This window comes from Lutjanus erythropterus, chromosome 4, assembly GCF_056507025.1.
Source record: "Lutjanus erythropterus isolate fLutEry1 chromosome 4, fLutEry1.hap2, whole genome shotgun sequence".
In the NCBI taxonomy this organism is placed as follows: Eukaryota; Metazoa; Chordata; class Actinopteri; order Lutjaniformes; family Lutjanidae; genus Lutjanus; species Lutjanus erythropterus.
In genome coordinates this window covers 27,863,252-27,889,642 of record NC_139320.1, presented here as the reverse complement: position 1 = coordinate 27,889,642, position 26,391 = coordinate 27,863,252, and the positions used below count along the sequence as shown (strand labels likewise).

Below are 26,391 nucleotides of genomic sequence, written 5' to 3'. Positions count from 1 at the left end.
TGTCTTGCTTTTGTTTGGCCTCACTGTTTTGGCTTTCTGTTACCTCCTGGGTATTCTGCTCTTCCTTTGTCTGTCAAATCACCCTGGTTTCTGAGGTGCTATATAAAAAGTTATTATTATTACATTGTTCAACTTCAAATGTTGAATGAAATTGGAAGTTGCTGTGTGTCTTTGGGTTTGGGGGAACATATCAAGTATTTTCAAGTCAAAAGGCTCCAGTCAAGTTGCAAGTCCTTTTTGATTTTGTCAAGTCAAGTCTAAAGTCATCCAAGTCACATGACTTGAGTCCATGTCTTTGCTAAATACATAAATTGATAAAGTATGTTATGCAGATTACAGTAACAGCATAGATGTTAAATATATTCCGCTCATCTTTATTTCTAGTAAAACGTTGTCGGTGATTACGGGGGAGGAAGGGGGAGAAAGGCCGGCAGCAGCGGCAGCCAAATCACTTTAAAAGGACATTAAGCATAAGGCAGGACAGCAGCCAGACACTTTACTGAGAAGCCTTACCATCAAGCTCCTCCACAGAGATGCTGGCCAGCACGTCGCTGTCACTGTCTGACAGCGAGCGGCTCAGGTAGTTCCCCTTGTAGAGCAGGCCTGCCGTCACATGGTGGAATGGCATCTTCTCCCTGAGAGACAACAGGAGGAAACATTTAGACGGCGGTGAAGGACGGGGCGGAAGAGCTGAAGACATTTCTCCCACGGGTTCTTTTGGAAGATGAAATTTGAATACAATCACCAGTTAAAAAGCTCCACAAACTACTCATGTTGCTAAACAAGGTTTATCAGGAGGGAGGACTCCCTTTACAACATCATGGTATGGAACTTTTAATCAGGCATTCAAATTAGAAGGGGTGTGCATTTGATTGTCATTATACTGTCATAACCATGTCATGACACTTGTCTGGAACATGACAGCATCTTTATGAATGTTTATGATTGTTGACAAGAATCCGTCCGGTCAGTTATGTCATCTTTGACAGTGTTGACAGATGTTTTTGTTAATACAACTTAATATTAACTAAGACAAAAAAATATTGATATAAAAAAATATGACATAGTTGTCTTGGTTAATGTCATGGTGTCATAACAAAGACGTTGTTGTATTGCTTAATGTCAAGTTAAAATAACAAAGACACTGACAGGTTACATTGTCTTCTTTAATGTCTTGTTGTCATGTCAAAGACATTGTTAGCTTGATTAATGTCAAGCTGTCATAACAAAGACACCATTAGACTGGTTACTCTCAAGTTGTCATAACAAACACATTGACAGATTAGGTCATCCCAGTTAATGTCAAGTTGTCATGACAAAGACAAATAATGTCAACTTTGCAATAAAAATGACACAATTGACCGAATTACCCTTAATGACAACAGGCATTAACATTCATAAAGACTCCTTCATGTGACACAGGTTATGACATATTTATGACAATATAATCACAGTCTTATCACACCTCTTCAAACAAAGCGCTACCAAATTAAGTTATGAGCGTTGACCTATGAGATGTATAAATCCTTCTTTCCATCAGACTGAAGTCATGAAGTCACGTAAACTACAACATGAAAAGTGGAGCCGTAATCAGCATCATGGAGCTGCTCTGCCCATCTGTGATATTGGTGCAGCTAAAACAAATTAACGTCCGAGGGGCCCGGCATAAACGAGATCCATAAATGAAGCAGAACTCATTCGCTAAATGGTAAGTCACACAGAGAGGGGAAACTCATCTAACTAGAGGTAAATGTAGTGTGTGTGTGTGTGTGTGTGTGTGTGTGTGTGTGTGTGTGTGTGTGTGTGTGTGAGAGAGAGCACGTGTGTGTGTTCTGTATGTGCAAATGTGACGGAGGCAATTAATTATTCAATAAATCGAAGCCCAAGGGCACGGGGGAGGAAAATAAGAGCACATAGAGCAGAGAGATTTGGGCGCTGACTTCCTCCTCTCTAATTGGATTTGGTCTCGATGAGCACTTGGAGGAGATGTTTCTGAGACAGAACGAGGAGGTCAGAATGGGCTGAGACATCACACCGAAACAGCGGTGCAGAACGCCGGACCGCTCTGAAGCTTTGTGCTTATCAGTGTGTTTGTCTCTTTTATCACTCCAACTTCATATTTCTGCAGAGTCGAGCAAAGCCTCACAATTACCAGAGCTTTGATAACACAAGCTCTCAACATTTGACACGAAGCGAAACGCGCTCCTGACATGTTAGATGTTCAGCAGTTCTGCTCTTTGGGTTTTCAGCAGCATCGACTGTAATAAACTATAAGTACAGTAAAGACTGTTATCCTCCTCAGCAGGATACCAGCTGTTACAGGTTACTAACCACATTCACAAATATGAGCTGTCTCATACTGTACTGTTCTGTAATAAAGCATACTTAAAAGGGTAATTTTAAAGCTGGGCTCTATTTTTACATATTAAAGGGTTACTTCAGATCCAAACTAAAGCCTAACTAAAGTCACACAACAACACAAACTAACTAACTGATCAAGGCAGCTGTAGACCAACAACTCCTGTATTCTGTGAGGCAAAAATGCTGTTTTTGTCAAAAGAGTCTTGGTGGCTTCGAAGAGAGTGATATTTAGCTTCAGTATCTTGTCAGAAATGGCCGTCTGAAAAGGTTTTTTTCTGTGGGGATCCTTGCCATAATGTTGTCTTCTTACACTTAGTATAACAACCTGAGCCTGTCAGTGGCAAAAACAAGCACTTTTAGTTAAGTTTAATTGTTTTATAAAAGGACAGTGTTCAAAGTCATTGGTCACTTACAAGAAATGAAAACGTGGTTGCAACAGATTTAGCGAGATGGTAATTTCCCTGTGTAGTTCTACACATAACAAGTAGACACAATAAATAAAGTTGATAAAGTTTTATCAGTCACCACTTGTCTGGTTGACAGTAAAATGCCATGTCGGGCAAGTAAATCTGGCAACTCACTTGCCTGATTGGGAAAGTGCCACAAAAGACTTTAACAATGAAACAATTATCAAAGTAGTATATCTCTCCACGTAATTTTTCATGCAAAGGAGAGTTCCTGCTTTTCTCCATTTTTTATCATAATAACCTGAATATATCTGGTGTTTAGACTGAGAAAATGAGACATTTAAAGACATCTCCTCGGACTTTGAGAAGCTTGGACCGACAATTTTCTAGGGGTGTCCGGATCCGATATTGATATCGGATATTGGTCCGATATTAGCCAAAAAACGAGTATCGGATTTTATCGGACAGCATCTAAAATCTCTGATATAAGCGCTCCGATAAGCAGTCCATTTTCCACTCCAGCACCTCTATCCATAGGTGACTCTGGTTGCTGACTATTGTTCTCTGTTTGAGTAACATCACTTGATCAAGCCTTTTCTAACATTCCACACTACAAAATAAGTAATAAAAGTATGTATGATTCGTGCTGATATCGTATCAGATCGATATCGGTATCAGCCAATACTCAAGGCTGCAATATCGGTATCGCATCGGAAGTGAAAAAGTTGTAGCGGGACATCCCTACAATTTTCTCTATTTTCTGACAGAGGTTCCAGCCTGAGGTTAAATGTAACAATTAAATTTAACAATTAAAACAAGTTGTATGAGGACGAGTAAAAACTGACTTCAGGCGAGTAGACTTCTGATCTGACTGGGCAAGTGAAAAACAACATTAAGGTTGAATCCTTGGCCTGTGTATCCTCTTCTAACCAAAGGTTTCACTTGCTCTTAAATTCATCTACTGGTTCAGATATAAAAAGTTCTTTTTGCAATAAAAAATAAAAGTCACAGAGACAGAATACAAACCCTTTCAATGTAGAGATTAACCACTTGCAAAGTAGCTCATTACTTACATTTATAACTGCAGACCTAAGGCTCTTTAGAAATGGACGCTTTATATTTGTCATTTCATTCTGTTATACATTTTAGTAAGTCATTAAATAACGGGCAGTGGGTTTCTCTAATCTAACCCCTCCAGATGTATTACTGAACAACATAAAAAGTCAGAGGAAATTATTCTGAAGGAGGATGAACACCGGCAAAGGGATTTTTCACAACCTGGCAACCCAAATGTTTCTTATTAAAGGCTCATTATTGATACATAAAGCATTAATAAATTAGAAGAGCACTCAGAGAGCACATCCAAGGCCAGTAGTAGCTTATAATGATAATTGCGTTAAGTTCAAATATTTTTCCTTGATATCTCTGGTGAAGTTTTTAGCAGACAATTCACATTTGAATGTGAGTAAGAGCACAGTAAGCTATGTGATATGTGTGTATTTATGTTTCCATAGCTGCATTTTAGTTTGAAAATAAGCGCCATAATTGTAGTGACGTTATAATTTTACTGGTTGTTCCATGAAACAACTGTCCCTGAGTGCTTCACAACGACTCCTTTATGAAGTTTGAGCAACTTTGTGTAGGCTGTCCCAGAGGATTACTGATCCCCCTGAATGTGGATTCTGATATGGAGTTATTGCACTGCTACAAGTGGCTCTTTTGTCACTACTGAACTTTACTAGCAGCGACTGGATTTTAAGAAGCATGGCATTAATACCTCCGAAACTTTTCTCACAATGGTAACAAAAGTGAAAAATAATTTGTGTATCCACGCCCTCAGTCTGATTGGCTCCAAACTTTTTATGGGTTCTTCCTTGGTTCATGCTACACCCTTCCATCAAGTTTCATGAAAATTGAACCAGTCGTTTTTGCATAATCCTGCAGACAAACGGACAAACAAACAGCACTGAAAATGCAACCCCCTTTTGGAGGAAGTAATTGTTCATTAACCATGAATGAAACCATTAATGTGTAAAGAAAGTTTTGTTTGGCAAAGTGAGCAAGCAAATATGAACAGATGAGATAATTAACACACATAACAACATGTCAGAATTCATCAAACTAAGACATGAAACATTTCAAGGTGTTTAAACTGAGCCAGACAGATGCAAAGGGAATGTTTACCCCCTTTTTAAAAATTTTGTCAGCAGATAAGGTAAATTATGTTGAAATATCTGTCAAATAATAGTAAAATATATCTCTAATTTAAATTTTTGCTTCCATTAGCCTCTAAAGGCTTTTTACCTCTGTGTCCAGCACCTACCACCACTCATGTTTCACTGGTTAGAGCTGTCAGCCATCTGTTGCCTCACGAATTGAAAACTGGTCCCTGCATCTTTCTTGTTTGTCAGTTTAATAAGCATGCATATCAAGACGTCTGCGACTCCGCCTAAAGCTTACCTCGCAATGTAATGTCAGGATTTTTCATTTCCTAATTCATCAATTATTCAGCCATCTCTCAGCTGTCATTATGAATATTACAATCATCGCTCTTGTCCGTTCTCACCGTATTATCGTCACGAGTCAACCCAAATATATAGTCAGCTGTTTGACGGTGCAGGTGTAGACTACCCTGGGTTTAATGAGCGGTGATTTACCATTCAGAGCCTGAATTTACATACATTTATTACAGTGACTTCTTCAGCACCAGACAATGTTAAATAACTCAATGACTTGTTTTGAAAAGCTAAATGTTGAGGAGGGAAATGAAAGGCACTAATGATATGCAGCTCAAACTTTTGCCTTCCCTTGTCTTAACAATGACAAAGTTAGAGGTGTGTGTGCTTTATGTGTTCTGCATGTGTACTCTGAGCACGGAGGGAGATTGCAGCTTCCATTGTGAGTCTTCTCACGTTTCTGTCACTTGCATTCTTAAGTAATCTTCTTATCCAGCTAAAAGCTCACACCAACCAGCCCTGAGCAGAGGACCGACGCGCGTTTTAGCCGAATGTTGTTGGACGACAGAGAGACAAGTAGAAGAAAACAATCTCCAAAGTCCATTTAGAGGCTGTTCTGTTCTAAATGGATCTTGTGGTGACAGTTTTCTCAACTGAGACTGAACTTTGAAACTAAATCATTTGAGTTTTTATTGAGCCAAAATCAAATTTACTGGTTCTAGCTTTGCAGATGTGAGGGTTTTCTGCTCTTCTCTGTTTAAGACCATTTTCATTTGAAATATATTTGAGTTTTAGACTGCTGGTCAGACAAAAACAATTGAATTGACTAAATTGACCATTAAATGAAGAATAGCGTTAGGTAGAGACACTATGCTGCTGCCAGAGGAGTGCTGACTGAGATTACACCATGCATTGGAAAAAAATACGAAGTCACTAGATTTGTTGCAAGTTGCTTGTTTCATATATTAAATAGTTTGGCAGAGAGAAGAGACCCACTCTGATATCTCTCATATCTGTTATAGGTATTATAGCATACTTTATTTTTGCTGATCTGAAAAATTATCCAATTTATGACTTATACCATGACATGATCTAAACCACAGGTTTTTTGATCTGCTGCAACCCTAACAGTTAGCGACATGTTTCCCATCATCCAGCAGTGGCTGGTCCACCGGAGAAACTAGACAAAACTAATGCAACACACTCGCTCTTCATTGCCGTAGGTGTCACAAAGAGAACGCAACAGAGATACTGCAGATTGTTACTTTAACTAAGATTTAAGGTTGATGTATTTTTACTAAAAGGAAGAGTGTGCAGGAATAAGTTTCATCTAGTTGAGCTTGCAGATTGCAAACACTTTGTTTCACTCTCCCAGCACAGGAGAACTCGCCAAAAGAGGCATTTAGAGCCAGTGTATGGTCTGTCTATTCTGGGCTACTGCAGAAATATGGTGGTGCAAAATGGCGGCCTCCATGAAAGAAGACCTGCACCCTTTGCAGATATAAACAATTCATTCTAAGGTAACAAATACACAACAATTCTTGTGTTCTTCTTATGAATGTTATATTCCATATCTGCCAAATCCTGCCGATATACACTCAACCTTTAAGGGGGATTCAAGTCTCATTGCTGCTCAGGTTCTTTGAAAGCTTTTCCAAAGATCAGAGCCTTTTCCACAACATCAAACTGAACTGCGTAACGATTTGCTGCTTTGGAGCTTTGACAGCCACGCAGGGCTTTGCAAAGATGAGCCGACTCCTTAAAGTCCAAACACCTCCCGTATCGCTGAACAACACCAATTACATGTATTGACGTACTTGTTCTTTCCAGAATAACAACATCTTTCCAAAGACATAGTCATGCCGAGCAGGGCGACACATTAACAGGAGAAAAGATTTTACTGCAGTATGTTCCTATAATGTCCCACAAGGACATGGTGTTTATTAATGCAGTAGACGAGCGGCGAGATAATGTGCTGAAACAGTAAAACAACTGATCTCCAACCCCTGAGGAGGACAGTGTTGAACAGAGTTGTTCACATCCTTCAGCATCATTACACTTGATTAAATTGATCAAGGTCTCAGCTGAACAAGCTAATTTGCCCTTCAGGAGCAGAGCAACATACAGTAATCACTTAAATCAGGAAGCAATCACCACCACCTTAACCAAGACCACATCAGATGCTCTCTTTTTTTTTCCCCTCGGTAGATCTCTATTCCCTGTGTACTGTGATATATCAGTTCAATAGAAAAAGAGGCGAGGATTGTGGGATTTCATAGGGCGATTGACTGGCTGATAAAAATGAGCCATAGAAATGACTCAGAGATAAAATCACTGGATGGTACCTCTGTATTTTACTGAGCAAGTTGCTTTGAGGAATTCTACGTTCACAACTAGGCCTGAAAAATCAACCGAAATATTATCAAAATCCCAGTATGGCCGAGTGTAATATCCTAAAGGAGCTGCAACTTTTAGATAAAGGTAAAACATGTCAGAACATGCCATTATGAATGAAGCATTGTGGTGCTACAGAGAGGCCCCGGCCTATGAATCAGACTCTCCAGACGTGAGGGAACATGCTTGTTCAGTGCAAAGCCCAACAAAAATCATACCATCATCTTTTTTTTTTTTTTTACCTAAAGTGGAAGTGAAATGCAAAAATTACCCTTCCCACTGAAACTGTGGCTCATATCACAATTGCAATATCTGTCAGAAAACGACTGAGATGCTTTTCTGAAGCTCTTGTCTTCCATCTTGCTTCTGCTGTTTTACTTCCTGTGTTTTCCCCTCTTTTTGTTTAAATTACAGAGTATTTTTCACCCGCCTTTAATTAGCTTCTGTGTGTATTTACTCTCCTTTTTCCCTCCTTATGCCGAATCCACACATACATTGGTATTTTTTTCCAAATGAGCAGTTTGGCAGTGTCAATCTCCGTCCATATCAACACGCCTGAAAACGTATATCACATGAAAATTCACATACGTGCACATGCTGTTGTAAACAAGAAGCAGACTGTAATGATGTGGCAGAGAAACATGACTGCTGTCCTCCTGGTTAACGCTGTGTTTTATTAAAACATTTTTAACAGCAGGTGTTTTTGTCTCTTTTCCATCACTGTTCTTTCGATGCCTGTTTGTTTCTTTCTAAACAAACATTTTATAACATCCATTCTGTCAATGCACAACCTCAAATACTCCACAGTATCATAACACATACTCAGAGGTTTTATTGTAGTCCCATTATATATATGTATCTTGCTGCACTGCTAATCACTAACAGAAGGACAGTAATTAAGGCCCATATTCAAAGAAAAATCTATGGTTTTAAAAATACCTGTGTCGGTGTGGACTGTAACTGGTGTGTTTCCTCCTGGTTTTTGGATTTTGTTTTATTTCATGGACTTTGTTTGCACTTTCAGATTTGTTCACCTTTGAACTATCCTTTGTAAGCTTTTGTTTTTTGAGTTTGAGTTAGGGCTCGACCGATACTGGATTTTAGGGATACCGACATACCAACATTACGGAGTTAAAACATTTCGATATATTAGCCAATATTCTTGTGCATGTTTTGCAATGATTCCTCAAACAGGACAACACTAGGGATGTGAACGATAAGGCGACTATATAATTTCATGTTACCACACTCACTAGTTGCCATCAGAAATACTAGTCGCTTAAACTATTTATAAGAATTTTGTTTGTGTGCAAAACCACTTAGCTGTTGCCTCTAAGCTGTTTCATAGCCAGAGCTGCAGCTCCGGCAGACAGGAGCCCCTCCCACCCAGCATGAATGCTGTTATCAGTAAAGTGGGACAGATGATAGCTTGTAAACAGCGCGGTTTGTCAGTATTCTGAAGTAGAAAATTAAAGGAAGGATGAATTTAGGCTGTGCCAGAATAAACTGGGACATTAACCACTTGTCTGGAATAATGTGTAACCACATTCAGTACAGACTTAGACTTTAACCTGCAAGCAGAGCACACTGCTGCTGCTAGCACTGCTAACATTAGCCTCAGTGTGCGTCAGGCTTGCAGCGAACATCAGCTCCTTGAACTGCAGACACTGTGATTCTGTCTGGTCTGAAAAGGTCAAGCATTTAGTGACTTATCATATTTCAAAGGATAATATCAAAAAAAATGATAATACTGATATAGACTGATACAGCTGTGATAGGCTGATAATAAAGGTCGACTGATATATATCAGTCAGGCTCTGAATCACTTGGAGCTGCACCACTCACAAGTAGGGATGTGTGCGATTAGTCAACTGCAAGATGAAACGTCGCCACCCTCGCTAGTCGGCACTAGAAATACTAGTTGGTTAAACTATTAATCAATATTTTAATCATGCACAATGCAAGTTATCTGTCCGCTCTAAGATGTTATACAGCCGCCTGCCACTAGTTGGGGTTGCAGCCCAATCAGATGGCAGCCTCTCTCACCGTATGCCGTTTGCACGTACGCCCCGATGGCCCAGGCAACCCCGGATGTTTTTATCAGAAAAGACAGATGACAACTCGTAAAACTAGTGCGGTTTGGCAGTGTTTTAATCTAGAAAATAGAAATAACGTTAAATGTAGACTGTGAGAGAATGAATTGGTAAATAACCACTCGACTGGAGCAACATGTGGCCACATTCAGCACAGACACGGACATTAACCTGCAGGTAGAGCAGCTGCTGCTAGCACTGCTAACGTTAGCCACACTGTGTAGTTGGCTGGCAGCTAACATCAGCTCCAGGTCGTTTACCTGCAGACACTGTGATCCTCTTTGGTCTGAAAAGGTGAAGCTTTTAGTGAGTTGCGGTCCTGTAGCAGGAAGCAGTGGCATTAGCCACCATGAACGTCCCTACTTGCCACACACACTCTGCATTTGGGTCCAATTCTCTCTTTATCTGGTACCTCGCTTGACAAGATTACTTTCACTGTCAGTTATCTGATTAATCAATTCATTGTTTACTCCATAAAATATCATAAAATTGAGACAAAATGCTCAACACTGTTTTCTAGATCCCAAACTGATGTCTACACTTGTTTTGTCCAAAACCCTTTTTACAATGAAACAAAACTGTTAAAAACAGCAAATTTTCACATTTGAGAGCCTATCCACTGATTATATATATGTGTATATATATATATATATATATATATATGATATATCAACTAATTGTTGCAGCTTGATTCAATCACTTTTAATGGACCCTGCAGAAGCTGTCTTGCGTGACAGTACGGAGGCCTAAAGAGGATAAATAGTTTTAGTGGAGCTGTTGCATCCAGGCTGGTAGAAACAGCTCAAGAATGTGTAAAATCACACATGAACGTGACACTGAGAGCAGAATAAACCTGCTCGAATTTTATGGGATAGTCAATCAAATTAATACATCACACGGAGGCCATTAGCTAATGCTGTTATCTAAAGTAAGTTTCAGGGAGTGAGTAAGTCAGGAGTCAGTGTCTGCTTCAAGGACATGTTGAATCGACAGGACACACAGTTGTTGATGGCTGCACTAGCTGTGATTGGACCTGTGGTATTTAATCACAGGGACAAACTGACGCCCTGCTGTTTCCTGGGATCAAAATTTAAGCCTGGATATGTTTCTGAACTATGATCACAGTCACCATTCTCTTCATTTGTTAGAATTAAGAATTTATTTCCAGAAGTGATGATTAAATTTAAAAGCATAATATGCAGGATTTTCCTAAAAAGAAAAAAAAAACAATGCATACACTATAAAATAATTCCTCATCAGATGATTTTACTCATCACTAATGACCCTCTAGAAGTGTGTGGTGGTGTCTGTATCTGCAGAAAGCCTGCAGTCCTCTGCCTGTATTGTTTTTTATTTTCTCATATTTTGCTGTTCATGATATTTCTGGGCATCGGCCAATAACAGCTCGCACTGTGTGAGGTCAGGGCTGAAAACTTATCAACAACAGAGCAGACGGAGGATCACTTCGGCTGCATTCACACTGAGTTCAGAGCTGTGCAGAGGTCAGAGCATTTTTTTTTGTAGTTTTTTTTTTGGGGGGGGCGGGGGTGGGTGACATGCAACAAAGGGTCGAAGGCCCATGACCGCAGCCAAGGTCTCTACTAGGGATGCACCAATACCACTTTTTTCAGACAAAGTCCAAGACCTTACAATAGGGCACCTGCTGATACCGAGTGCTTAATAATGCCATTACAGTTTTTACAATAACTTTAAAAACATGTTTTATTTTCATCAGATGTTCCTCACTTTCTAAACGTAACAAATCATTGCTGCTGTTTGCTGCTACAAGTGTAACCATGGTTACTATACACATTACATTTTTAGGTTATTTGTAGTAAGTTACTTCACTGATTTTGTGTTTGTTATTAAGCTGTGCAGTTTACTGTATACATGATATATTTCAGTATAATAATTTCACAACATTATTATGGACTTAAAGAATTGAGTTTACTGTTACAAATGCTGTTATATATGATAATTATTTCATTTTAACTAGTATTTTAATGACACATTTACATGTGTAGTATATACGTTTTCTTCTTCATGTCCCTCATGTCCCTCCCTAATTAGTTCCTACCTGCCATTGTTTACGGGGGACAGGTATGAGTGTGGTACCATGTGTGCAACAGTTTTGTTTACCCCGCTGTGAACCACAAAGAGTGAAGTTGAGTGTACTGAGCTGTCAGGCCGTTTTGATGAAGAATAAGTACACAAAGAGAAGTTGTAGCAGCTTATTACCAAGAAAAGATGGTTACAGACTGGTGGCAGCTGTGTTTTTTCTTCATGTTCGTTATTTCAGTTTTACATGGCCTAACAGGAATTTTACAGCTGGTTGCCAAAGTCACAGCGTTCATTAGTGGATGATGTTCAGGACAGCGAGTTTCTCGCTGACGATGATGATGTGACCAAAAAACAGAGGGTAAGCATCTGCGCCTTGAACTCTGCGTCACGTTGGTCCTTTAGATGTTTGCTTGTGTCGTTACTTTTCATGATGTGGTATTGGGTGTGGGGTATCAGAGTAGTTTTATGAGTACGAGTACAAGAAAATGAGGACAGTACTAGACTACCCGATGCTGGTATCAGTGTATCCCTACTACCAGCTTTCGAACAGTGACACAATCAGAAAATCACTTTATTTCCCTGATTAACAACTACGTCTCTTTAACCCCGCAACCTCACTTCACTCAGTCTCTAGTTCTCTTGATCAACGCTGCTATCTCTCTCTCCCTCTCTCATTCACTGAGCTGGGAGGAGGGGCCAACTTTAAACATGCGTTTACAAACTGATGGGTCAGAGGTCGGTGCAGTGAGTCCAGGAAGCTGCTGCTGCTGCAGCGCCTGTGTCCCTCTCTGTCTGTCCCCACCCAATGTTACAGACAACAATATGCACCTGAGCAAAGGTAACAGGTGTGAACAAGATCCACAGGTAAAACAGTATGGGAGAAAAAGGTTCCACACAATATCAATCAAGACGATCTAATTACTTGATAAAAGGCTCAACATATTTGAACACTTTGAATGATCCTAATAAAACTGCTCTAAATTCAGTGGACAGGATGCAGAAACTCATCTTTCCTTTTCTTATTAGACAGATAACAGTGATTAAAGTCCTAAAAGTGAGCCACAGAGGATCGCTGCATACATTGCTACATTTAATGGTGATGTACAATCAGCCAGAACACAAAAAATATCAGCTATATTTTCTGCGGTGTGAATGTACAAATTTGTTTTCAAAATCTCTTGTTTTAAAAGACACCTTTATATATAATCATGCTTTCTAAAGTGTATTTCACTCACCCAGAATAAAACTATTTGAAGGTATCCTGACAGCAGACAAACTATTACCGCATCATCAAAGTCCTTTTAAGTCTTTCCACTGTTGTTAAGAGTGGGTCACGGCAAAAACTGAACCCAATTACAGCAGCGACATAAATAAAACCACCTCCACTAAAGTTGTGTGCATGCCTTACAGGGAAAGCACTACTTGTACTGACACTTCAAGGATAAGACAAAGATGACATGACTAATCAAAACACTCTGACCCTGAAGGAAGAAGCGCTAAGCTGCAATTACGCTGTTGCCATTAAAATGCTGCACGTCCTCAAAGAGCCGGTGAGAAGACGTGAGGAACTCATTCCTCCAGTTTTGTCCAACAGCTAAAAATCACAGATTAGAAGCACACCACAACATACAAGATGGAGGTGTGGTCAAGAGAAGAGCTGCAACACTTAATCAGTCAATCAGTTGGAACGGGGCTTCCCAAACCGGGGTGGCAGGCCCCTCAGGGGCACACAGAGCTGCTTCAGGGGGGTGTGGATGACTAGGGGAGAAACATAGGTGTGAAAATAAAGTTAAATGAAGTTGGAGTGGAGTTTATGTAGGGAAAATAAATTTTCTGATGCTATTATACCAATCTTTACCCACCAAAATGCAAGTTGAATCCATTATCAGTTTCTTCCCTCCATTATTGCTAATAACAAGGGGTGAGTATCTCACAGACCGATTCAATACGTATCTCAATACATGTTCAACCATACGATATCTTATCTTAGAAATGTTTAGATCGCCAACAATTTTGTTCAATTCAATTAATCATTTCAGCCATTTTTCAAGTAAAAATGTCATTTTTTTCTGATTCCAGTTTGAAAATTGACAGTAAACTGAACATCTTTGGGGTTATCTCTTAGTTGGACAAAAGACGCAATGTAAAAATGTAATTTTAGGCTTATTGTCATGACCATTTTTCACTTTTTTATTATTATTATTTACATTTTATAGACTAAACAATTAATTGTGAAAATAATCAGCAAATTAATGAATAATGAAATTAAATTTAAAAAAAAATTATAAATATAATATGAATTAAATATAAAATTAAATCATTAGTTGTTGCCTTGGTTAAGAGAAGCACATGAGGATACTGAGAAACAAAGACATCTGTTCTAAATTAATCTTTTTTTTTGTCAAAATGTCATAAGACAAACTGAGAATTGCATGTCAAAAGTTTTAAGAATAAAAAAATGTCCTCAAATTGTGTTTCTCTAAAAGCTCAAAAAATATATATATACGACGGGTGTGTTGGAGAGAGACCAAAAAGTTGCAAACCAACTCCCGCACACTGTCTAACTTGCAATATATCATTTATTTATGACGTTTCAGTACTAGACCGTCATCAGGCAAACAGTTTTTTGTTGATGAGAAGCCATCTTAAATAGGGACTGGTCCATAACCAATAGTGTCTTTCCGGGTAGACGGGTCAACAACAGAAATAAACGCAAGCAAAAGGGCACTTCCTGACCAACAATGCTTCAAATACAATCATGAACTGACATCCAGACATCCTGCAATTTAGGTCAAAACCACAGGACATGATTTAATGTCCCCTCATCAGGGCACTTCCACACACCCGGGGTGACTTTTAAGCTGAACCATGTACAAACTGGAGGGCGTCAGATACATTCAATTAATAATCTTAAACTGAATTAATGTAGTGCAAAAATCACGTGACATGGACTTTAAATTACGTAGAATGTTTCTCTGTAAATGTGATTCAAAAACCTTTTTTCCCAAAATGGCAATAACTGCAATAATATAAAAGAATAAAGTGATGCTTCATGACCTTAACTTGAGATAATAAAAGAGAGAGTTTCTGCATTTTGGGGGGTCAATCAAAGATCGATTTTAAACTATGAAGTTGCACATACTGCCAGTAGTGTTGTTTCTGCAATTTAAATTTGGTCGTAAGTTACTGAAGGATTTAAGGTCCTGTTCAACATAAAGGTCACCGAGCATGAGGTTGTGAAAAATTTACGTTTTCAGAATCAGACTCAAAAATCACTTGTCACTTGTCATTGACCAAAATCTTTCATCAGGGTTTAGATATTCTACCCTTACAGAAAAAAACGCATGAATTTCCTGTGTTTTCCACATGTGATCACATGTACCACATGTGGGAAGTGTTTCACATGGGAAAAGATATTACATCATGTAAATGTTCTAAAACCAGGTTTCCCATGCGAGAAGAACATGTGGCCACATGTTGTAAAGGTGAAGCCTGAAAATTGAGCCAAGAGGAGGACAGAAGTCTAGTTTTCTCCCAGAGTTACACTTGAATTAAACTATGCAAAAGGGAGGCTTGGGCAGTATTTTTCACACATTACTTATATTTTATTGGGGTCTACGATATTAAGGAGGAATTTGTGTAAAATTTGTGTAAAATTTGTGTAAAACGGCTCAACTCGAATCTACTCCACTGAGGACAGAGCTGATCATCATAGTGAGTACTGCAATATAGTCTTACAGTGCCGTCATTGTACATTTACTGTCTTTTACCTTTTCTTCTGCTCAGCACACATTCACCATCACTCTCTGCATAGACAGTAATAAGTCCAGAACTGCCTTTCTCTTAAGTTACACACTCACTGCGCTACGCTGCTCTGACCAATCAGTGGTCCGCAGTGTTCGCTGGCTTACCTATATCATCAGGATTTCTTAAAGATCATGTAAAGCAACAAGAAATGTGTGTTTTGTCACACAGAAACATGTCTTATTGTCCACTAGCCAGTTAGGCTTCGAAATCATGAAAAAATTTGCAGTTTTCTCTGCTCTGAAGTGCCGGGGGTGTCCACTCTGCTGTCTTGGTGTCAAACACCACTACGACCTGACGATGACCTGAAACATGGACACTCTGCCTTGCAGCTTCATTGGACATATCCAGACATGTTTCAGCCAAAAGAGCCAGAGGACAAAATATTATCCCACAATTCATCACATGACAATTCAGAAAGGGTGAGCAACAGTGGAAGTGCCCTGTACAGAACACTTCAGATCATTCTATTATTAGAGATTTGGACATTATTAGGACCTTATATTATCTGTGTTTGGCCCGCGGCAACCGGATCAATTTCTCATATGGCCCCCTGTGAAAAATAATTACCCACCGAATTAGAAGAAAAGTCTTCCTTTTACTTTTACACAGACTTCAATAGTCTACTGTTATATAATAGTATCTTTTAATACCTTTATACTGCCAAGTAAAGGTTAGTATGGATTTTTGTTGCCCGCTGACATCAAAAATAAACTGCTTACCCCAGCTCAAATATTTGAAAACTGTCCAGAAAGACAATATCAGTCTCCTAGAGACTTACACTTGATATTTTCCACTTGTTTTAGCGAACAGGCTGTTTGAAAATAACAATAAAACTAATTAATTTTGTCCTTTTGAAATGCTGAAAAATAATCATTAGATGATTTTTGTAGAAACTGTGCAGCAGGACAGTAAGCAGACCATTTATACGCATTGATCTTCCCCTCTGTACTGAAATTTTATATGTCACCGAGACCTGCCAGTGCCAAACCGCTCTCGGTTTCTATAAGACATGACTAATCAACTCACGACCACAGCAGAGCACCGCACCAGCCTCACTTCTGAGTCCTGAGTCTTGGAGAGCAACCTGATGAAAAGAGCCCAGCTTTATTCAAAGCTTTCCGCATGACAAGGAGGCCAGATGGCAATTTCTCACATCAGACCCTGCAGCACAACAGCCAATGGCAACGCACTGATGGGGACACAGGCAGAACACCGTGTACTGGCAGCAGACCCTCCAGCCACAAAACCCACGGTGTAAAGAGGACCATGACACAGTGACATCTATATGAGGTATGTCTAAAAAAAATCTGTGCTGAGAAAAGACACCAGGTCTGGTTTAAATACACCAAGTTATCAGTAGGATGTAATTCCCCTTTCAAGGTAAAAAAGAGAAAGACTCTATTTCCATAACAGTGGAGAATTGGCATTCTTTCCATTCACACTGCTGCAGAATTGCTGAACTCTAATACCAAAAGAAAGGTGAGCTTTGCTTTAAGCGTAAATCCACACTGAGTCATACCAGTTAACACCTTCTTCACTGCTCTGTGCTGCTTCAAATGTCCTTTTTTTTCTTTTGATCACATTATCAGAGAAGGACAACGAGTAAGAAAAACACCTGCCAAGACATCACAGACTGAGGTGTGGCTGCACTGAAGACTTTTCCATGCAAGTTTTTCAGAGTGGTTTTTACCAGTTTTACCATTTTCCATTGCTGCAAGAGACCAGGGCTGAAAAATTCATTCAGATATTAGAGAAATCGTTGTACGGCCAAGAGCAATACGCCAAATTGCAGGAGTTGCAATTGTTTTGATGAAGGTAAAGAGGTAATGTGTCATAACATACCATGTATATATGAAGCATAGTGAATGTACAAAGATGCCCCGGCCTACAAATCATCTCCTCCAGATGTAAGGAACCATGCTTGTTTGGTAAAGACACCAGAAATTACCCAAAATTACTCAAGCTGCAGTTAGTCAATTAATCAACTAGTTCTTGACCATTAAATGAACTATTTTGATGCTCAATTAATCATATTTTTTCAAAGAAACTGTCCAAATTCTCTGGTTTCAGCTTCTCAAACGTGAATATTTTCTAGTTTCTTTGCTCCTCTGTGACAGTAAAGTGAAAATCTTTGTGTTGTGGACAAAAAAAAAGACATTTGAGGACAACATCTTAGGCGAGAAAATTAATCAACAATGAAAATAATCATTAGTTGCGGCCCTAAAAAGAAGAAGAAGTAGTCTTTGGAAAACTGTCTAGAAAGAATCAATCACAAATCTCACAGACTTTGGCAAACAGGCGGTTTGAAAGTAACAAGAAAACTAATCAATCATGTCCTTTTGACAGACTGCACAGTAGTCAGATGATTTTTGTCCAAATAGATAGTGTGTAGCCTGACAGTAAACAGACCTTTTATACACATTGATCTCCTCTGTATTGAAATTTTACTCTGACCTGTGAGTGCCAAACTGTTGTCCTTCTATAAGACACGACTGAGACACAATTTTCTGACATTTTATGGATCAAACAACTAATCAATTAAGCAAGAAAATGATCATCAGATTAGTCGATAATGAAAATAATTAGTTAGAGCCCTAAAAATGACCATTCCCAATGAAATTGTGACTCATATCACAGTCATAATGTCTGTCAAAATAAGCACAATATGTTTTTGTTTTCATTCAGCACTACTAGAGAACATGCAAACAGCCAACTGGTCATAAAAAATGTCCAGTTCAGCCTCCAGAAATGAAAGAATGGGTCAATAATGTGACAAAAACTGCCTCATATGAATCCACACTGACTAAGACAACTGACAGAAACCACACCAAGGAAACAACCTGGGGGGATTTTTGGAATTATATATATTATCATGCCCTTTCTTTTATTCTGTAGCCATAATATCTTTATTTTTATCTGTGCCAATGGGATGTCTCATTTGATATGTAAACCTGTCAGGTACCAACCCATTCAAAATCAATAAAAGTTTGAATTATTAAAAAAAAAAAATAGTTTCAGCTCAGCTGTTAAAAACAAAAACAAGTTGATGATTTATGCTGAATCATACACATATTACATAAAATATTTCCAGAGGTCTCTGTTTGTGTGAAAAATGCTACTCAGAGGAAGGTAATTTACTTCACAGCTTCGCTCTCTGTCCCAAAAATACTTTCTTGTCAGAGGTGCTCGATGCCCAGACAGACTCAGGCCCAGTTTTCAATAATCCTGGGGAAATCCAAAGATGCAAGGGAACTAAAACAAGCGCAACAACTCCTCTTGGCATGTGGCCTGATCACTGCAAAAAGCTAATCCTGTTATTACAGAAATTATGGCTCACAGAACTGATGGACAAACTTCACCTCAAGATAATCAGATTTAGCATTAAAGACAAGTGAAAAGATTTTGAGAGTATTTAGCAACCTACTTACTCATCAACGAATCTGGGGTTTGGGAGGGGACAGGTTGGACAAGGGGAGAGTCTGAAGTCACTTCTTTCTTTTTTGATATGTAGGAAGTATACTTTTCCTATTTCTTTTTTATATTATGTTTCTTTATATGGAAAAGAAACATAGAAACAGCCCATTTTAGCTTTAAAAAAGTCAAATAAACATTTGAAACAGTAAATTTTGTGGAATCTATAAACTTTATATGAATCCAGAAGCGAGGGATTTTACTGAGGGACACTTCAAGTTTTACTTTATTGACCCTCTCGGTGGCGTGTCCGTGATGCGAGGCAGCTTGGTGCTGTCTGATGACTCTGTCCACTCCACTATTGATCTGTGTAAACACAGTGAGCCTTTAACAACACTGTACACACTGCTGCAGCAAACACACAAAACAGATCATACATTCATGTAAACAGAGCAGCTCCAGTCAACACGTCACAATTAATGTGGATTAATTACCATCTGATTTTTACCACCCGACCATGTCTGCTCCTGAGGTGTGTCAAATGAGTTTCGCAACACAGACAACAAACGTGTGAAATCTGATAATTGATGAGTCGTTCTGATCAAACAACTAATCAATTTATCAAGAAAATGACTGAGAGATGGAGAAAATCATTAGTTGCACCAGTGACTCGTATCACAATTTCAATATCTGTTAAAATTATCCCAATAAAACTTTTTTTTGCATTTTGTTCAGCCCTGTTAGAGGACATACAAACAGCCAACTGGACATGAAAAAATGTCCAGTTCAGCCGAACAAGAAAAGAAAGAACAAGAATAGACATCAAAACAACTCCTCAGATGTCTTGTTTTGTGCATAACCCAAAGATATTCAATTTCCTGTCATAACGGAATAAAGAAACCAGGAAATAGTCACATTTACCAACATGAAAACAGTTGGTAAATCATTTAATAGTTGCCAACCAATCGATTAATTGTTAAGGCTCCATAAAGATCAATGTAAAAACGCAGCAGTTCCATCCAGCAAGTCATGATGAAGGTGGTTTAATTGACAACTGCTTTTGACAATGACTGCAAGCAATGATTATTTTCATTATTGATGATTCTATTAGTTGTTTAGTCTTTAACATAGCTACACAATGGAGAAAAAATGTCAATTAATTCGTGTCTCCCAGAGCCCCAAATGTGTTGTATTTTCCACAATCCAAAGCTGTTCAGTTCAGAAATCAGAAAATATGACTTTTGTCACTCAAACCGATTAATCAGTTTTCAAAATAGGTGGCAACTAAACGATTAATTGTTGCACCTCTATCAATTAGTGACTGTTTACGATCACCCAGCCTCATCTGTAAGGTGTGTAAAGTTACGCAACACAAATGTCAAAACAAATGTGTGTAAAAATCAGCTCCTACGATGTAAACAACGAGGTGAAAATAATTACTACGGATCAATAACACATGCCTGAGCCTTCTGTAGGAGCAATTTCTGGTTAGATGTTTCCAGTGCTGTGGACAGGACAGTCAGAGGCACAAAAGGTGCTTTAAAATGCAGCCAACTGGGCGCAAAAGACAATTCATCAAACCATCGCTGCAAACAGGAGTCAAACGCCGTCCAAACTGAGACAAGAGACAGGAGCGTCCCACAGAAGTGCCACCTCTCTGTCTGCACACACCAGCAGCTGCTGATCCTTACCCATACTGGTGGCTCTGGCTGTACTCAGCAGGATCCTGCAGCACAACAGGCTCCCTCACCGGACTCTCCATCATGTCCACCGCCCCGTCCCTCACGTACGGGTTGCCCGGCAAGTCTCCGTTTATCTCAGAGTGCGTCCGCGGCGGTGACGGCGGCGGTGGCACGCCGGTGGGCTCGGGCTCTGTGACCTCCTCCTCCATCAGACTCTTTTAGATGCAGCGGTGCCTCCAGCAGCAGCAGACTGCCTGTCCACAAACCACTGAGCCCGGCTGCCTCCACAGTTTGGGCTTGTCCCACAGCAGCGGCATCGGTTCCCAGAAACCCGTTGTTAATATTTGAGCAGTGAGAGCAGCAGCAGGTACGACAGCTCCTCTCATGCTCCACTCCTCGCTCCCTCCCTCCCGCTCAGTGACTCCCCCCCTCTGCTCTCTCACTCACTCTCCCTCCAGTGCAAACATTCCTCCACATGGGGAGACGGAGTGGAGGGCTCATTAGTGAGTCCCAATGACAGACTCAGCCCTGCCTGCCTGCCTGCGGCTGTGCTCGCAAAATACATAGGGAACGGCGAGGGAGGGACAGACGGAGGCAGAGACAGAAAAGGAGAGACAGGGTGGAGACAAGTCAAATAAGGATTGACGGAGCAAAAGGAGCAGAAAAGACAGAAAAATGCAGAGAGGAAGCAGACAGATGAGGTGAAGGAACAAAAGAGGCTGTTTGTCAGTGTGTGTGTGTGTGTGTGTGTGTGTGTGTGTGTGTGTGTGTGTGTGTGTGTGTGCAGGAAGAAAACACACACACACACACACACACACACACACACACACACACACACACACACACACACACACACACACACCGCCTTCATATCCCAGTGGGCTGTGCTTACAGTGCGCTCTGCAGGTCAACACAGGGATGCTGTGATGGAACATCACACAGAGAGCGACACATCTCCGGGAGGGAGAGCGCGCCGTGCGTAAAAAGCGTGTGAGGGCAGGAGTGCGCGTCGGACGCTGCGCAACGGGAGGATGGCAATGGTGGTGGCGGTGATGGTGGTGTGTGGGTGGGGGGGAGCAGCAGGGGGTCCACAGTCACAGTGAGAGCTCTGCTGAGCCCCTTCACAGCTCCAGAACAGCACATCATGTTTCTCTCTCTTCAGAGCAGGACAAATATCATCCAAACTAGAGCTGCAGCGTTTAATCAGTTATTTATCAACTATTAAATTGATCGCCAACTATTTTACTAATTGACTAATCTTTCAGAGTTTTTTTTAAGGAAAAAAATGCCCAAAGTCTCCGATTTCAGCTTCTAAAATGTGAATATTTTCTGCTTTCTTTACTCCTTTATGACAGTAAACTGAATAAATTCAGGTTGTGGACAAACCAGACATTTGAGGATGTCATCTTGGACTGGATAAACATTTTTCACCATTTTCCAACAGCTTATAGACCAAACAACTAATCAGTTAATCAATGATATATTCAACAGATTGATCGGTAATGGAAATAATCATTAGAAGCAGCTCTAACTTGTTCAGATTATATCACTCCTGAGTGCAACCCTCCTTTCTATACATGCACATATGCAATTAGGATAACGCACCAGATGGTCAGCGATCCGTCACTTCAGAGCACATTTCACTGACTCACATTCATTTCCTGGAGACTCTACTTTCCTAATCCTATCATTACCATATCCACAAAACAAGCCTTCACCCTGAAATGTGTGATTTACATTGTGGGGAAATGTAAGAAATGTAAGTCCCCACAAGTGACTGTGTAAACAGATTTCCCATGTGCATTGTTTGTATTGTGAACATTCCTATTTTTATATTTCCTCTTGTTTATATTGCTTGTTTACTACTTATTTATTATTTATTGATGCACATTTCTATTTTTGCTATGCACTTTGCTGCTGAAACACTGCAAATGTCTCTGTTGTGGGACTAATAAAGGATTATCTTAGATTTATGTCCCTACAACATGAGTAATACGTCTCCACACACACACACACACACACACACACAGACTTCCTGTGAGCTGCTCGTCATTGTCAGTGTGACAGAAACTACACTCATGTAACAGCTCCCATCATCACCAACAGGGGCTGGTGTCTGCACTCTCAGTCAAAGTCACTCTGCTCAGAATCATGATGTCCTTTGAGAGACGTGTCGGTATATTTATCTTCATATATCTGGTCTATTTTTAATTTAATTGTAATGTTCTCTTAAAGGTAACTGTCCGTAAACGCACCAGTAAGATACACCACCACACACTTCCAGTGGTTCACAAGTGATGTTTGAACTGGGTTTTGTTTATAGAGTCCATGCATTGTTTGCTGTTTATTTACTATCATCCCTTTAAAATGCATTTTTAATATATTCTTAAAGGCAGAGCTGAATGTTGAGTCTCAGTCGAATAACGATGTTTTGGGTTGATAAAGCTTCCCGAGCACAGGAAAATAATGAGAAAATAAAGAAAGGCAGGGCTGGATCTCTGCAGAAAGAGCCACTGCCACACACTTCCAGTGGGCCACAAGTGGTGATTGAAAGAGATTAGGTTCATATGAGTCTATACATTGTTTTTGTTTCACATTTTGCATATTATACCTTGACATGCAATTGTAATGTTCTCTTAAAGGTATAATCAGTAGGATTTGTCCAAACTGTTTGTAAACGCAACAGAAAGATAGCTAATTTTTTACTTTTTTTTCCCAGGACATCAAATACTGAGGTTCTGGGTTTGTAAAACAATCTGAATACAGTAAAATAATGACAAAATAAGGAAATACAGGCAGAGGGCAGTGTTGTCTTAAAGGGATAATAATGTTTACATAGTTTTTCTTTTTAAAGGAAAATGTTGCATAATATCTGTTTAAATGCAATTTTAAAGTTTTCTCAAAGGTAGAATGAGTCAGATTTGTTCAAGCTGTTTGTAAATGCAACAGATACAGTAGATAGCTGAATGCAATGCCCAAATACTGATGTTTTCAGTTGTTAAAGTGCCCCCTAGCAGCAAAAGTAACGAGAAATACAGGCAGAAGGCAATGTTGATTGAAATGGATGTTTATATGACAAATATCTAAACACTGGAAAATAGCAGTTTATATTATCTCTTTAAATGCAATTTATTTTTTTCATAAAGGTAGAATTGCGAGGATTTGTAAAAGCTGCTCGGAAACACACGAAAACAAAAACTGATTGTTGAGTCTCATTCCCAGGACGTCAAATATCAATCAATCAATATCGTTTTGTGTTGATAAAGCTTCCCAAGCAGAGCAAAACAATGAGAAATACAGGCAGAGGGCAGAGTCTGCAGATACGGCCACCACCACAAACTTCTATGTGATGGTTTGAAAGGGCCAATGATTATGAGTCTACACAATGCCTTTTAAAAAGGAAAATATTGCAGATTATCCCTTTAAATGCAATGTTAACGTTTAGAATCAGTACGATTTGTCCGAGTTGTTCCTAAACGCACCAGAAAGATAGTTTATGTTACGTCTCACTATCAGGACGTCAAATATTTACATTTTGCGTTGTTTAAAAACGTCCTGTGAAGCAAAACAATGACAAACACAGACAGAGGGCAGAGTCTCTGCAGATTCACACACTTCTTAAGGGTGATAAGTGATTATTTAAATGGTTTATGAGTCCATATATTGGTTTTAGGAAAATACCGCGCCTTTACTGTCATTTTTAATGTATATATGTGTCCCTAGCTGTAAAGCACTGAACTGCCTTGTGTCTAAATGGTGCTACAGAAATAAACTTGCATTGTCTTGGTTTAAAACAGTCACACAAGCTGATATTTGCCTTTGAACGCAGCATGTCGTGCTGAACCTGCGGGATATCTCTAGACGAGGTATCAAAAGCAGGTCAGCGGTCGATAATTTATTTAAAAACTTTATGAAACACTGAGCAGACGATTTTCTTTTTTCTTTTACTGCAATCTGGCAAATCTCACACACACAAAAAAAAAAACATAAATCAAATATTAATTTGGCTAATTTTCCAGAATATTTCTCACACAGTATTCAGCACACTGAAAATCGAAAATTAAAATTGAGACTCCTGAGAGTGGACATCTGCAGCAGGACCGATCCAAACAACAGGTGTGGGCCCGCGGGGAGCACTTCAAACACATCAACAGGCTCGTAATAATCAGCTCCAGACAATTCATTTACACACACACACACACACACACACACACACACACACACACACACACACACACACACACACATACACACGCGCGCGCGATAATTTATTGTCTTAATTTCCACGAACTTACCTCTGAGGGTGTTTTAAGTGTGTGAAGGCGATCAATCAAATCCGTTAATCGATGCCCGCAATAGGATCCAGTTTAGAGACTTGTGCTGGACTCCTCAGTCAGCCTCGTTTGATCGATCCGGGTCGCTTGATGAGAAATTACAGAAGTACTCCTTTATTTTGAGGATGCAGTGCAGTCATTGCTTCCCATTTTAAAAAGATTAAAACAAAATAATAATTAAAAAAAAAAAGCATTAAAACACCGGCTGGTTTGTGGTGAAGTCCAACAGCAGCAGCTTCAATCGAGTTGCACTTTTCGCCAAACTCTCATCAATATTTTAAATCTCTCCTCTCATAGCATGTCCTGTCCGGTTATATTCACGGACGCCGGAGTCTAGTCGGAGAAAAATGTTTCACTGCGAAGCTTCCGTTGACTCAAAGTGAAATAAATCCCACGGACTGAAGCTCCTCACGCACATACACACACACACACACAGGTGCCAAGCAGCGGTAAGATTGATGAGAGCAGCCCGGTGGCCAAAGGAGACGCTCCAACCCAAATCAATACGCAATCGAACAGGAGAGCAGCGATTGGCTGTTTTTTTTTTTACTTCTGGTTTTGCTTTAATACGTTTACTGTGGCGTTTTCAATCGGATGCACTAATGACAGCGTTTATAAACAGCTCACCAGGCAGATATCTTCATCCTCGAGTGGTGGTATTACTCCTCTTCCTCAGCTTTAAATAACAAAAAAAAAGTGGATCTGCGTCAAATAATCCTAAACAACAAGTGTTTTCCGGTGATAACTTTCAAAATAATGGCTTCATTACCGACCACATAAACACAGTATTTTAGTATTGGCGAAAAAATAATTTTTCTTTTCACATTTCATCTGAAAGTCAATTTTGCATAGCTGTTTCAATTTTTTCTCCATTTTATTATCAGACAATTTGGTTTTGAACTGTTATTTCCAAAGTTAAATCGTCCAGTTTCCGGTATTCTTGTAATTTCTGTCAAGCTTGACGAAACTCACTATCACCCTACCTGTTTTATTTTTACTTTGAATATACATGTTTTAATAGCGCTTGTGTTAGTGTTATTATTTTAGTATTTACATATGCACATCTATATACTTTTATCTACTTTTTATCTGTTTTAAAGGTTATTTTATTGATATTATATATGAGATCAATAAGCAATATATATATGCCTGAAAATATAACTTATATTTTAATCTTTTCTGTTTATGTAAAGTATGTGGTTAACTCCTTTACTTAAATTTGACATACTCTTTATGAATTTATTTCTTTGATTCATTTTACTCATTTATATAGGATTTTATTTCTTGTATTTTGTGCTTGCTCTATGTAGGGGCTCAGTGATGCTTAATTATGTGCTAATCTCCCTAATTTGTATTTTAATGGGGGGGCTTACATGGGTTTCTGA

The 26,391-nt window shown here is 39.3% G+C and overlaps 1 protein-coding gene across 3 annotated transcripts in view; it reads right to left on the bottom strand.

Moving 5' to 3' along the window:
* Positions 1 to 25,446, bottom strand: part of caln1 (calneuron 1) — a 134,567-nt gene extending 109,121 nt beyond the window's left edge. Inside the window, exons 1-2 of one of the 3 annotated variants that reach the window (XM_084717506.1) lie at positions 24,968 to 25,446; positions 514 to 635 (exon numbers count right to left, since the gene is read on the bottom strand). In XM_084717506.1, the coding sequence (XP_084573632.1) occupies positions 514 to 628 (115 nt within the window). In that variant the 5' untranslated portion in view covers positions 629 to 635; positions 24,968 to 25,446. Of the gene's footprint in view, positions 1 to 513; positions 636 to 20,681; positions 21,049 to 24,967 lie in introns of those variants that run through there. The other 2 variants (XM_084717505.1, XM_084717503.1) reach the window with 2 other exon arrangements.
* Positions 25,447 to 26,391: the final 945 nt, after the last annotated feature.